Source organism: Anthonomus grandis, chromosome 2 (assembly GCF_022605725.1).
Source record: "Anthonomus grandis grandis chromosome 2, icAntGran1.3, whole genome shotgun sequence".
In the NCBI taxonomy this organism is placed as follows: domain Eukaryota; kingdom Metazoa; phylum Arthropoda; class Insecta; order Coleoptera; family Curculionidae; genus Anthonomus; species Anthonomus grandis.
This window is the reverse complement of record NC_065547.1, coordinates 37,513,365-37,528,818: the sequence shown is the minus strand read 5'-3', so window position 1 is coordinate 37,528,818 and position 15,454 is coordinate 37,513,365. Positions and strand designations below refer to the sequence as shown.

The 15,454-nt window shown below is 31.7% G+C and overlaps 2 protein-coding genes and 2 long non-coding RNA genes across 4 annotated transcripts in view; 2 read left to right on the top strand and 2 right to left on the bottom strand.

Annotated features, from left to right (window-relative positions):
- The first annotated feature begins 705 nt into the window (after positions 1-705).
- Positions 706-8,715, top strand: LOC126750274 (odorant receptor 4-like). Its single transcript, XM_050459844.1, has 7 exons — positions 706-1,117; positions 1,176-1,440; positions 1,499-1,745; positions 7,997-8,096; positions 8,159-8,263; positions 8,321-8,476; positions 8,527-8,715. Exons 1-7 carry the CDS (start codon positions 755-757, stop codon positions 8,578-8,580), a joined length of 1,290 nt encoding a protein of 429 aa, XP_050315801.1. The 5' UTR covers positions 706-754; the 3' UTR covers positions 8,581-8,715.
- LOC126750278 (uncharacterized) lies at positions 5,804-7,586 on the top strand. The gene is made up of 2 exons (XR_007665658.1): positions 5,804-6,120; positions 6,188-7,586. It is a non-coding gene; the product is annotated as an uncharacterized LOC126750278 (long non-coding RNA).
- LOC126750273 (vacuolar fusion protein CCZ1 homolog) overlaps positions 8,643-15,454 on the bottom strand; it is a 25,128-nt gene continuing 18,316 nt past the window's right edge. Inside the window, exon 9 of the mRNA XM_050459843.1 lies at positions 8,643-8,805. Within this exon, the coding sequence (XP_050315800.1) occupies positions 8,747-8,805 (59 nt within the window). The 3' untranslated portion in view covers positions 8,643-8,746. The remainder of the gene's footprint in view (positions 8,806-15,454) is intronic.
- Positions 10,251-12,263, bottom strand: LOC126750282 (uncharacterized). The gene is made up of 2 exons (XR_007665661.1): positions 11,722-12,263; positions 10,251-11,665 (listed from the first exon to the last, which is right to left on the bottom strand). It is a non-coding gene; the product is annotated as an uncharacterized LOC126750282 (long non-coding RNA).

Here is a 15,454-nt window from a genome sequence, read left to right as displayed (position 1 = left end):
TAAAATTTAATCAGAGACTGTATATATGTTGTATGCGTTATTTCGAGTGAACGAAGAGGTAGATCCCAGTTTATTATTCTAACTTCAAAAATTAAAATCTTTTTAAATAAGACACAAAAATTTTAAACACAAATGTTTGCTAAACGAATTTATTGTAATACTACTTTGGCTGGTTATAGAGTGTATATAAGCAATATCGATTTTTTTATTAGCTGTTTTGTAAATAAGTATAAAACACACACACACACATCTGTACGATACGTGTTTTGCCTAGTAGTAATGAAATTCTTATTCTTATGTTAATAAATTCTTATTTTAGCTTGACGAATCTAATAATTCTGATAACTAGGTAATAATAGTTTTATTACGGCGTTTGGCAGTATTGAACTATTTTTTAAGTACAAAGACAATTCCTATTACAAAGTAAAAAATCTGAGAAACGAGATGAAAAATTTTAATAAGAAAAAAATTATAATCTTTGGGAAACAATGATTGTCAATTATCACAAAAGCCTTAAATTACTCCAATCAACCCCTTTGAAAATATCAAACTTAGTATAAGCGTTGATTAAATAATAGGTTTATTATTCAATTATTTAATCAACGGTATAAGTGTGTTCGAGAAACATGACAACATATTCAAAATCTCATGTCAACATGATGATTTTTGCACCCCCAAACAATTAGGATATGAATGACGATCAATGCTTCAAAATGTTCCAAGCTATACATTTTATTATTTTAGATGTATCAAAATGTCCGAACAACTCAAACCTCTAAATCCAAATTACGTAACAGACTTCTTCTCAGTAAATCGTTGGATGCTTCGGTGTGCTGGCCTATGGAGACCCAATACCAGCAACCAAACAATTCAAAAACTCTACACTATCTACGCAATAACGGTATTTCTCTTTGTAAATGTATGGTTCACATTTACAGAATTTATCTCCCTATTTTACACATACAAAAATCAGTATGAATTAATTAAAAATGTGAACTTTTTCTTAACCCATTTCATGGGTGCGGTAAAAGTGGTTTTTTGGTATTTTTATGGACATGACCTAATAGAAATCATGAAAGCTTTGGAGGATCAAAGGTTGCAGTATGAAGATTATAGAGTGAGTAAGTAGTACCTATTTATGTTATAAATTTTCAAAATTTGGACGATTTTTGTAGTTTTATCAGCCTGGTCGGATATCTCACAAATACAAGAAAATCGGCATAAAATACTCTTTACTGTTTCTTTTGTTGGCACATGCTACACTACTCTCATCGTACATTCCTCCCATGATAACTGCTATACAGTACACATGGTATTGTGGTTCTAGCTGCACCGAAAATATTACAAAGTCGCTGCCTGCTAGACTTCCTTACTACAGTTGGATGCCCTTTTCTTATGACAAAGGACCTAACTACCTTTTGGCAATGAGTTATCAAGCTGGTACAATGGTTATACATAGAGGCCTATTATATCATTTGTAATAAATTCTGACCTACAGGTCCCATGATCTCTTATGCCTACAGTATAGTAGGCATGGACACTATGTATATGAATATTATGAACTGTGTGGCAGGAAATCTGATGATTATACAGGGTGCTTTCTTGGTTCTACGTGAGAGATGTTTAAATCGCATTGGAGAGAATATTACTGAACATGATTTAATTATTCTTGAAAATGATAAAGTTTTACCAGAAATGAAAAGGGAATTGATGAAAATTATGAGACATTTGCAAGTGACGTACGGGTAAGTAATAAGCACATATAAATAAATATCAACATATAACAATATAACCTCGATGTGTTAGAAACTTCCTTTTTAGGTATAATTTGTTTCTCGCCTTAATTAAATAGTATTAAAAGAAATTTATATCATTTGCGAACTAACCAATTTCTTTCTTCAAAGCTGAAATACCCAGCGATTAATTTATAAAAAAAATCCTAAATTAAAGAGCGAACGCGATACATTGATTCCTTATTTGTACTGGCCGCTGAGAAGAAAATGTGGCTGTATTTTAAAAACTATTAAACTATTTTGGCTGTATTTTAACTACTAAACTGTATTTTTAGGCAGTAAATAGGCGACACAACTCAAGATCAATTGGATGGATTAGTCTACATTCCTGCCGGTCTCCTTTAGATTTGTATCTAACTCTAGTCAGTAGAGGAGGGATAGCAGAGCAGCTATCGTTCTCCTTTTAATTTGTGACCTGAAGTTTAATAATTAGGTCTGCCAGGTCTATATAACAGTGTTTTGTACAGGGTGTTTCAGAACTATGGGATCAAACTTCTGGGGGTTGTTCAGTGCAACAGAAGAATCCATTTGAGTATAGGAACCCATGTCCGGAAATGCGTCACTACGCCACGACGGCCCTAAGACGGGTTAAAAAACATAAATTACCTAAATAGGATCTGCTGCATTTATTTTTACCTTTTGTACATGATACCATAACAATAATTGTTTAAAATCAACGCTTATCAATGTCAATTCTCAATGTCATGTTTAAAAATTTTGTAGCTTACAATTTTTAAACATTTATTGCTAATGGAAAACTTTACCAATCAAGAATTGGCGGATATGCATTTGGCATACGGAGCAACAAACTGCAATACACTAGCAGCATCGCGGTTGTATCATGAACGTTATCCCGTTATCCAGGCATGTTTAAGACGAAGATGCATGACACTGGTGTTGCTCGAACCGTAAGAACGGTCGAATTTGAAGAAGAGGTGCTTCAGCGAGTTGCCGATGAACCATCAAATAGCACACATGATGTCGCTAAGAATATGAATACTAGTATCGCTTCTGTCTGGCGGGTACTACACGAGCAACAACTCCATCCTTACCACTTCCAGAAAGTTCAAGGTCTGACTGCAGCCGATTATCATCCTAGCCATGTTTGAGACGAAGAAAATCCTTATGCAATTTTTCCAAGAAAACATCAGAATGATTGGTCTGTCAACGTATGGGCAGGCATTGTTGATGATTACTTAATTGGGCCATACCTTCTACCAAAACGGTTAACAGGACCTATTTCTCTATGCGTTTCTTGAAGGAAGTTCTCCCAGAACTCCTTGAAAATGTTCCACTAAACGTTAGACAGCAAATGTGGTTTCAGCATGATGGAGCGCCGGCTCACTTTGCTGTACAAGTACGCGAGTATTTGGCTCAGCGGGTTGGGCACCGTTGGATTGCCAGAGGTGGAGCCACAGAACACAAATATAGAGAAATGCGTGTTGCCTAATGAACAGACAGAAATTCTGTTGACAGCTTTATTGACGTTGTTGACAGAGACGGGGGCAACCATCTTGGGTGGCATGTGGCGGGAAATTTAAGCCTGATTTATTGCCTGATATTTAAATTTCCAGTAATTTGCAGAATTACAAAAGTTGACGCGTTAACTGACGAGTGATGAGATATATTTATATAGAATTTTATTTAAAAAAAAACAATATGCTTATCAATTTAGAAATACCCACATTTAATTAAAATCGTTAATTTTGCTGAGAAAAAAATAAAAATATTGCATCTCAGACATACCTCATCACTTTAATCAAGAATTAACACATCAACTAAAATATTATTTAATTTAAATTTGGTTCTCAGACATTGCTTATTAAGATATTTAGCTATAGATACTTACCAAGAATTATAAATTGGCAGGATAGATATGGGACCAAATTTTAAATAAAAAAAAACAAAACTAAATTGTCTTTTAAATATTTTATTTTAAGATGAAATAAAATAAATTTAACAAAGGGTTTTAAAATGCATAAAAAAAGTTACAATATATTCTAAATTAAATACTGCAAACTGTAAGTATGGTATTAATAAGACCTTTTTATGTAAAAAATAGAATTGTTGCAGGTATAAAGCATAAATAAATATTTAAATGAAAATACTAATTTCTGGATTTTCAAAAAAAATTATCTGCTTTTTTTGTTTCCATAAGTGTATAAAACATTATAAGAAACATGTAACACACATACCTAAATAAAAAATTAAACATATATATTTTTTAACCATCTATACAATAGTAACAAAATAATATATATCCACATATTATGGAAAACAAAATATAAACTCTTAAGACAGAAACTGAACCTTCTCTTGAAATAAATCTGGCTTTTCATTGTAAATAAGTTAATTAATATGACTAGATATAACACAAATACACATGTACAAGTTAATATGCATGTTTTTTTCCATTTTAATTTTTTAGTATAAGAAAATAAAAACAAAATATGACTTTTGATTTTTGGTTAGTCATAATTGGGTAAAGATGTCAAAAGTCAGTGCCGTTGTCTCCAGTAAGTATGGAACATGAAACATAAGAAAACATATTAAGACAGTGTATTGTGTATACTGTATACAATATTATATTTTAATTGGGTTGAAATTAAATCTCCTAATAAGTATTTCATCCTAATGATCCAAAATACATAAGTCTTTATTATTAGTAAGTATTGATTATCACATTAATGTAACACAGTTATGATTACAAATTAAGGTTCTAAATAATACCAAAGTTTACAGAATAGAATACTATTATATTGTATTCTATTCTGTAAACTTTAATAATACTTTAAACGATTTTTATAACATGATTTTAATTATGGGTCAGTAAATAAAATAAGACTGTAAACAGCATAGCATTTACTATCAAAATATCTTAGGTAATTTAGGTATTTTAAAAAATAAGATATTACATACTAAAATCTTAGTATCATTAGCTAAAAAGTTAAAAAATAAAATTATTCTGATTGTGTATCATGAGTATTAAATGAGGATATTCAAGATCAAATTTTGAAGACATTTTAGATTGTCAAAACTTTCTGTTTTCTAGAATGACCAACACTTAAAGATTGTTGTTGTGGTTTTGAAGTTGGCTTTCAATTTTATCCTTTAAATATTTATAAACCAACCAAAACTTTTTCTCTAAATTGACTAAATGGCTATCCATAAATGTGAATAGCTTAAGGTGGATTAAGTCGATTAGGAAAATCAGTTTTTGAGAAGGATATGACAATCTTGATGTGTCATTATTTTCTTTAAATTGAACAAATAGGTGTTCCTACACCATGTGAATATCATTTCTACCCAAGAACCAGAAAAGTGTTTGGAGCAAACTCGATAATTGGTGACATTTTTAGTCGGACTTACATGACAGACTAAGATTTTTGTAAGAATGGATTCAATGGAAATTAAGAAAATCTATGATTTCTGTGACAGTCTGGGCAATTCCTAATATACAAACTACTGCATAAAGGATATTTGCCTTAACATCTTAATCTAGATGAAGACAAGGAAAAAGAAATAGTTGATATTTTCCCAGTGAAGGTTCAAGAATTAGAACTGAATTGTAAAAAAAAAGTTAAATTGAGAATGGTGACATAGATATGTCCATAATAGGATTAAATCTATTGTATTATCATCCTGGAAAATGATAATACATCCAAGATGCACCTAAACATTATTAGAAAACACTTAGGTATGTCATAATTGAAATTTACCTGTCTCCTGCTCTATGTAGTTGCACGATGATTCGATGTTGGCACGTTTGTAAAATAATTCATTAACCCAGGACTCAAAAAAACTACAAAAAGCTATAAATTTACTTAAAAATTTTAAATTGGGAGATAATCATGAGGCTTGGCTTGTTTACCACCCAAAGAAAACTTAAAAAATACGATCGGCAAATACGATAGTTAAAATGTCATTAACGTCACTATTGTCATATTTGATGTACGTCAAAAATTAGACAATGATGTACGTCAAAAATTAGACAGATTGAATCGGCCATCTTGGGTGGCAGACTATGTCGCCCCACCACATTCAACCTTCATACCGGGGTGGAGCAGTTTCTTGGCCTCCTAGGTCACCCCACTTAACGTCGCTCGATTTTTTCTTGTGGGGACATGTCAAGTCTTTAATCTACGAAACTCCAGTAGAATCAGAGCTAGACTTAATTGGACGAATAACAGCAGCATTTGAAATCATTCAAAACGAGGATCAAATTTTTAGTGTAATCCGCCGAAATCATGTGCGGCGTTTAAATCGGTGTATTCAGGTTGGAGGAAGACATTTTGAACAATTGTTGTGATGGTATCATATACAAAAGGTAACAATAAATGCATCAGATCCTATTTAGTTAATTAAATTTTTTTTTAAATTTAAACGCGTCTTAGGGCCGTAGTGGCGTCTATATCCAAGGATATAGAGTCTATATCCTTGGCCGGCCAGGTCACCCGATTTAACATGCCTAGACTTTTACTTATGGGGTCGTTTAAAAGATATTGTGTACCAAACTCCACCTACAACAAGACAGGATATGGAAAACAGAATCCGTGGTGCAATAAATGAAATATCAGCTGCTGAAATCGAAACAGCAGTTTTATCCACCCAAAGAAGATTGGAAGCTTGTTTGAAATGTGATGGAAAGCAGTTTGAACACCTATCGAGGCATTAAATACCAAATATGTTTGGGTTTAAAATCGGTCCTTTTCAGGACCATAATTAAATATAAAAAGAAATTCGTTCATAAAATTATTCGCCTTAAGAAAGTCACATAAACTTCTAGTTATTCTGTGATACATAGGTATTATTATCTTATGATTCATCAATTAATTATTACTTTAATAATTTATTAATTATGACAACATCATGGTATCCTAGTTGTGCTAATACTAATTAGAGATTTTTAGGCGGTACACTAGATGGCGGTACGTTAGTTTAGGCTCGGTGTGTAAAAAACTTTAATTCGCTATAACTTTAAAACGAGCAAAGATATCATCGTCCGGTTTTCACAGTACTTTTGCAAATTTTATTTACTTTTTAAAGAGGATGTCAAAAATATACCATTTAATTTGAATTTTTAGAGCAAAATTAAAAAAACTGGAATTATTACAAACTGTACCCTCTGGCGCTTTTATTAGAAACTACAGAGTAGTGATGATATCAGACTTTTATCTAGCAAATAAATTTTGAATTGCTAAAATCAAATGCGTGGTTTAGAATTTACAGAGATTTTAATGATTCCACTTTCAATAGCTGCCCCCACCCCTACTTTCGTTCGTACGTCAATAATTCTTAAACCAAAATGATAGCAAATTATCTAGACTCACTAAAAATAATATCAAAAGTATAAGTTAATATTTAAGTTTTCGGAGAAAAAAAGGTTTCTCTTATTTAATTTTTAGTTGCGCCCTCTTGCAGTAAAAAGTACGGAACTTAAAAATAATTTCCAGAATTTTCTCATGGCCACTTTTATAAAAAAATTAATAAAAAAAATTCCAGGTTGCCAGATGTACAGCCGCTTACCTCGCTTATTTGGCCACTCGGTACAATAGCAGCGTAGAACGAAACTAAAGTTGAGGGAGTCCAATCTAACTACAAAGACTAATAACTTCCTCACGCAACTGAGAGATTGTCCCCAATTAATACTTTCTTACCATCTAGTTTCTGCAGATATGGAAACGCAATCTTTTTTAACCAATTGTAAAAGTTATATTGTCAAACCACTGACTCACGCTTTCGTTATACTCGTATATCGTATGCCCCACGTCAAATATACATTTTTACATACAAGACTCGCAGTTTTCCTTTTTTTCAGGTGTGATTGATCCTTTCAGCAACATTGAATTGATCATTTAAATGGAAGTAGAAAGATGTCTAATAGTCACAAAAATTACTTACAATTACCTCTTTTTTTTGTCAAATATTGGCTTCAGCACTTTTCGACATTTTACGCAGTATAAATTGTGCTTAAATTTGCCTTTGTCACGTTTCTTAGTTCGAAAGTAAAAAAAAAAGTTATTTATTACACATTTGACTCTATTATATGACTGCAAATCCATTTAATTTTTCTTAAATTGTTAATGTAGGATTTTTTTTAATAATTAAGATACTTTCGAACCTATTCACCCCATTTTACAATACCTTAAAGATCACTTTTCGGCGACCGACGGTAATTAGTTTAACTAAGTCTGCATTTTTAGGGCTTGTCAGAATCTAGAAAACATCCACCGATATGTAACGCTGTGTCAAGTAACAGCAACACTTTTCATATTATGCACTTGCTTATTTTTAGTTTCAAGCGTAAGTAAAAGAAAAGTATTTTTGCGAAAGTACCCTTAAAAGTTTAGTATTTCTATTTAAAGGCTCCGCCTCTAAGCAAACAATTTATAGCAGAGAGCGTTTATATGGCCGCAATGTTCTTTCAATTATTCTTGTATTGTTGGTTTGGAAATGAAGTCACTTTAAAGGTATATTATTTTTAATGAATACATCACTTTTATTAAAAAAGGTATTGTGTTTAATAGTTTGAAGAAATACCGCGGTACATTTGGGAAAGTAACTGGCTTGCCACTGATAAAACGTTCAAGAAAAACATGATTTTTACCATGATGAGGGCCAGGCGGCCAGTGTATTTTACTGCTGGGAAGTTTTCACCTCTTACGTTGCCTACCTTTGTATCTGTAAGTAAAAATTAAATTCTAATTCGTTAATTACTTTTTTTTTATTTTAGATAATAAAAACATCTTACTCAATTTTTGCTTTAATTAAGAATTCCTCCGATTGAGGAACCAAATAACACTTTGTAGTAGACTATATGCTGCTCACTGCTTACAAAAAGGAACTGTCTCATTGTTTACGAATATATTTTTGTTCTGCTTTATATACAATATGATATAAATATATACACTTTACATGTTAATTCTATTAAAATTACTAAGGAAAATCCAAGGTCACATAGGATGAAAGAAGATGCCTCCTAGTTCAGTTTCGCACAGCCTCTTAACTTCCTCTGAAAAAAATTGCAATAATAATGAGAAGTGAATAACTACTTATATATTAAAAACATTTAAAAATAAACTTATAAGTCTAAAAGATATTAAATAGAAAGAACATTATGGTTTTAAAATATCATTGCATAAAACAGTGGCAGCTCATGATGAATTGTCAATTGACAATCACGGCAAGTATAAAATCACAAAATAGTTCTGCCATTAACTAAAACTCTTTTATTTACTCTTGACACGTATTTTGCTAATGATGTTAGCATCTTCCGGAGAAGATTTAAACTGAGTTTTAAGCCTAGATTAGTTCAAATAGCAAATATAAAGATGAGGGGGATTAAACCTCGGGTATAACGTATAAAAAATGATATGGTGTGCAAAATGTAAAAGTCTCAGTGTGCTGAGAGTTAAAAAAATGCTGCCATGATTCCTAGTGCGTTTATTTTTTGACGGAGGCTATTTTAAGATGATGTGATGATAGAATTTGACAGTATTCAGAAAATTTAAATTTTAACTTATCCCATCTAAAAATATATCAATAAGGGTCAACAAATATCTAATTTCAAGCCTAAGTGATAAATATATCGTTATTGTGGCTATCTTAGAAATGTTGTTTTACCAATTATTTTAAGGGCAGCATTAGATATCTTAATAGTGCTCAATATACGATCTTATTAAATCTCGTTTCAATAAGAAAGAAATGTTATTTGCCGCTGTACATCAAACATCAAAAAACAAACTGATACACTCAAATCTTTCTACATACAGTGTGACCAATTTATTTTCGGGTCACCCTGATAAAAAGTTTATTTTTGGTGCGATTTTGCTCGGGTTTTTTTTTAAATGTTAGGTCCAGAAAAACTGCATCATTATAACAAAAAAAAATTCTGCCATGCAAATTCCAAGGCCTACTAATGTTAGTTTTTAAGGGCCAAATTTTAAGAAACCATGCTAGGCATTTTTTAGCAAAAAATTGTGCACACCACTGGATTCGGCATCCCCATGCAGACATTCTGCAAACACATTTAGTGCCAAATATGGATTAAGTCATGCCAGTAACAGCCATATTTCAGCATGACAACGATCCAAAACATGCTTCTCAATTTGTTAAGAGCTGGCTATCCGATGAAAAAATAAATGTAATGGTCTGGCCATCTCAATCGCCAGACCTAAACCCTATAGAGAATTTATGGCACTACATTGATACCAAAATCAGGCACCTAACATGCTCTAATACAAATATTCTCTTTGAAATAGTCGAAAAGGCTTGGAAAGAAGTGAACAATAACTATATTATGAAATTAATTGAGTCCATGCCAAGACGATGTGCAGATGTTATAAAGGAGAAGGGGTACTACACGAAATATTGAATTGATTTTAATTTAGTTGGGTTATACTTTTTTTAGAATCAAAACTATTTTTTGTTGCTATATTTCTGAATAATAAATTTGCATAAAACAATTTGGTGTTTTATTTATTATGATACAAAAAATATGATAATATGAAAATATAAATAGGCTCTAACTATTCTTGTAAATAATATATAAACCTTACTTATAAAATAGATACTAAAAGATATATAACAGGAAAGTTCAATGTTGCTATCTTTTTGCACAATACTGTATCTTTAATTAAAATGTGCTTGGTAATCAGGTACAATATTTAATTAATCATAAGCCACTTAATTACGCATCTCTTTCAGCTTCATAGAAATTTGGAATTGCACAGATAAAATAACAAAAGCATTATCTGAAATATTTTCTGACCATTGGTTTAGACCGCTAGGACAAGGCACTCGCCCGCGAGATCGCCGTATCTAACACCTCTTCGTTATTATTATTTATTAAAAAAGTTTACACAGTACTGGTACGGGGTAAAGATCTGCGTCAACGAGTTATCAATTGTTTGAAGAATTGGATGCTTTTGAGTAAAAAAAAAAACAAATAGATATACGAGCCCTACAACTACATATTGGGACAAACTAAAATACACATGTGATTTAATTTTTAATAGACTTCTATTTTCTAAACTAACTAAGCTTTTTTTTAATGTAATATTCTTTAAACAGTTAATTTATGACAAAATCGATTCATTAGGAACGCAAAAACACAAAATATCTATTCTAACACACCAAATTATTTAAAAAATGCTAATATTGGGTGGCAACTAAATAATGGGACAAACGCGAACTTCAATTTTTAAAATGGAGTAACGTCGCCCTTAGATTGTATAACTGCTTGAATTCTTTTGGGCATTGATTGGACTAAGGAATTACACTGTTCGGGGGTAAATTCATTCCAAATCTGCTCTATTTTGGCCTTAAGTTCTGGCAATGTTCTTTGAGGGTTGTTCCTTAATGTCTCTTTCATTTTATGCCATACTGTTTCAATGACATTAAGGTCTGGGCTGTTAGAAGGCCAAAAAAGGCAGTTTATGCGGTGGTCCCCAAACCACTTTTTTGTAGTTTTGGCCGTGTGACATGCAGCCACATCCTGCTGAAATATGTAATTTTCATTAACTGTTAATTTCGGGATACTTGGAAGTAGGCTATTTTGTAGAATTTGTTGATATTTTGCAGCATTTACGGTGCTCTCTATAAACTCAAAACCCTAATCCTCCAAGTGTCATGCAACCCCAAATCATTATTCCTTTAGGAAACTTTACGGTGCGTTTTAAACAGTCCTTATGGAAAGCCTCATCTTTTGTGCGAATCACACGTTTTCGGTAATCACCAACACATACGTTGAATTTTGATTCGTCGCTAAAAATTACGCGGGACCAATCTTCTACTGGCCAGGACAATTTAGATTTTGCCCATATCAGCCTGGCATTCTTTTGTTTTGCTGTTAAAAGTGGGTTTTCCTTTGCCTATAAGAAAAAATGTATTAAAAAAGTTTGTTGTTTAATGTAAGATCTGCAATAACCTTGTAAAACTTCAATCCGCATTTATGAATCCACTTGCGACAACATTCTCTTGACAAATTATGCCCAGTTTCATGATTCCACTCTGCCGTTACCTGCCGTACCGTATTTCTTCGACCTTTTTTGCATAATTTACCAAGCATTCTTTTATCTCTATCAGAAACTAATTTTGGGCGACCTGGGCTATTCCTTTTCTTATGTAAAATTCCTCCATTTTCCCCATAATCCTTTATTATATTAAACACAGTACTTTTAGGAATATTTAGTTCGTCCGCCACCTCACGTATTCTCTTGTTTCGGGAATAATTTTTAACCACCAACTCGCGAATTTTTGAATTTGTCGAGATACCACGCGCCATTTTAATTAATAAAGAAGTGTTTGAGTTACCCAAACTGACAGAGAAGCAATTTCAAAATAAACAAATGTGTCTGTCGCCCCTGGCAACTGTTTATTAATTGCATTTGTTTATTAATTGTTTTTGCAGCCAACTTGTCTTATCTGGTATCATTTTTAACTCGTGACTTGATACTGTCCCATTATTTAGTTGCCACCCAATATTAGCATTTTTGAAATAATTTGGTGTGTTAGAATAGATATTTTGTGCTTTTGCGTTCCTAATGAATCAATTTTGTTATTAATTAACTGTTTAAACAATATTACATTAAAAAAAAAGTTTAAAAAATAGAAGTATATTAAAAATTAAATTACATGTGTATTTTAGTTTGTCCCAATATATAATTGTTAGGGCTCGTAAGAACGATGTTTTAAAAAATTTTTAGAAAACAATGGGTGTCTGATCAATTTGAATTTAATTTAATTACTGGATACTTTTCCCACTTTTTTTTTACCTGCTGTAATATTACGAGTATTCTTTTTCCATTGGTTTTAAATCAGGATATTATATTTTATTTTTCGACATGTTTTTGCTATAATTTGATTACATTGTTAATTAAAAATAAATAGTTTTATCAAGACTTAATTTGAGTTTTTTTTCAGTTTTAGAAAACCCTAGTTTAATAACTTTTTCCGCTCAGAGACGTGTATACAGTAAAATATGTGTGTGTTACCAAATAGTTATTATGACCTTTTATAGCCTTATGGTCAGCACTGAAAATATTTTAAATTGATAGATTTTAGTTATCAGAATAACCAAAATTTCAGTTTTTCAAATGTCCTGTTTTCTGTTTACTCTTAACGTACAATCACCCTGAATATTTTATTTGAAAGTAAGTAAATTTGTTTTTTGATAACATTAATAGAATTGCTAAACGATTTAATATAAAAGGAATTTTTAAATCATAAAATACATGATGATAGTGAATTTCTTCTAGTTGCAGTAATTTTCAAGGTGCAGAAATTTTATATAGAGGAATCCTGACTATGACCAAAAATAGCAAGTAAATATAAAACCTTCATCAGCCATAGCGATTTCCATAAAGCATGCATTTAACGAAAACCACAGAAAACTCTGCTGCTTTCTCAATTTCACCAAATAAGGAACCCATTTTAAGATTACGTAAAATGAAATAAAATGCATTTATAATGTTAAATAAAGATAATAATACCATAGCTAATTGTTCGGTCTATCTACTCTGAATTGAATAATTGAAAAAGCATATACAGTGGTGGCCAACTAATTAGAAACAGTGTGAATTAATTAATAAAAATCATAAATCTTTTGTAAATAAAATTGTTTATTCTTAAATTTCTCGCCCATTGTCGTAACTAACATTTACCTTTAATATTACCATAAATTTAGTGGATTTGTCTTCACATATATACTTTTAAAAAAAGTTAATTTTTTATACAAACATTGAATTGGACAACTAATTAGAAAGCAAAGAATTATCAATTTAAAAAAACAAAATAAGACCTCTAAACCCTAAATAAATCAATATTTTGTAGCAAATCCCTTATTTTCAATGACAGCTCTACATCTCCTGGGCATTGACTCCACCAGACGTTGACATCTCGCTAGTGGTATCGATTTCCACGCCTGCTCTGCTTCTTCCGCCAGATTTTTAAGGTTCTTAATATTTTTATGTTCTAAAAGTTTTTTCAGGTCTCTCCAAAGATTCTCCAATGGAATTGAGATCCGGACTACATGAGGGCCAATCAAGTACATCAACATGGTTATCGTCAAACCATTTTTTTACAGACTTAGCCGTGTGCTTGGGATCATTGTCTTGTTGCAAAACCCAAGACACCGGCAAAGTTTTATCAGCAAACGGCAACATGTGGTTCTCCATAATATCTTTATATTTTTCTTGGTCAAGAATACCGTCAATTTTCACTAATGGACCAACACCGCGCCACGAAAAACATCCCCATAATTTTATATTTCCACCTCCATGTTTGACTGTGCTGGTTGTATACTTCGGATTATTTTTCGCCCCCCTTGGTCTTCTCACAAATATTCTACCATCACTACCAATGCGATTTATTTTTGTCTCATCAGACCATAATACTTTTTTCCACTCTTTTATGGTCCAATTAATATGGTACTTAGCAAATTGTAATCGGGCCTGGCAATTTTTCTTCTTTAGCAGTGGTTTCTTGTGGGATACTCGTCCAAATAAGTTGGCCTCATTAAGTCGTCGTCTTATAGTTCGTGATGATATCGCGATAGCTGGAGAAACTTCTTCTTTAATCTGGTTGGAGGTTAAAAATGGATTCATTTTAGCCATTCGAACCATAGTTTCATCAACGAACTGATGGCTGGTTTTTTTAGATCTTCTCTTGCGTGGAATATTTTCGTACGTTTTATGTTCTTTTATGTGTTTGAGTGCATAGAAAACCATTTTTTTTTAACATTTTAGGTGGTCAGCTATTTTACTTATACTATAAGTCTTAGCTTACTTATACTATAAGTCCAACCTCTTTCCCTTAGCGTAAAAATTATTTTACGCATTGACGCATCACAATTTTTTTTCTACCCATTTTAAACTGTGGAAGATACAAAGACAAGGCTTGTAGATACAAAAAACACAAATTGTTACCAGTACAAAGGTTTGAAATGAACTATACGCGCGTTTATTTTCGTCGTTTCTAAGTAGATGGCCAACTGTGTTATCTATAAATTTTGTTTATATTCTGCATTCCTTACAAATTTCTTAGTGAAATGTCTATAAATAAATTATATATTGCTGTTGTGATGAACAATCAAAATTTTACAACAAGTTGGTTTTAATTTATTTTAAAGAACTGAAACATTTAATAAAGTATTTTTTTTAAATCGTTTCTAATTAGTTGGCCACCACTGTAGGTGCAAGCAACCAGAGGCGTGCCATTTCCGAAACTAAATTTCTTACACTATTTTAATATAACATAAATTTAATTTTATTATCTTGCGAATAAAACAATTTGAAAAAAAGACAGTCCAAAATTTTAAAAAATTTGCGGCCGTCAGAGTTTTACGAAATCAAAACACTCAATTAAAATTTCATGAACATTCTAAACATATATACATTACTCAGTTCATCCCGACACATTTCCAACGTTGTAACTAAATTATCTTATGGTTTTTTAAAAGATATGTTGGCCAAATAAGATCTTCGACCGTATTATCAATTTTCTGCTGCTTATGTCTCACCTTCTTTCGTTTTACAGAATGATCTGGGACATCCCCCATATACACAACTCGATAAATTGTCGAATACTAAAAGAATTTGTGGACTTTGCACATGTAATTTAAATTCAAACTATTCATTAATGCTCTCTACATTTGAAATGCT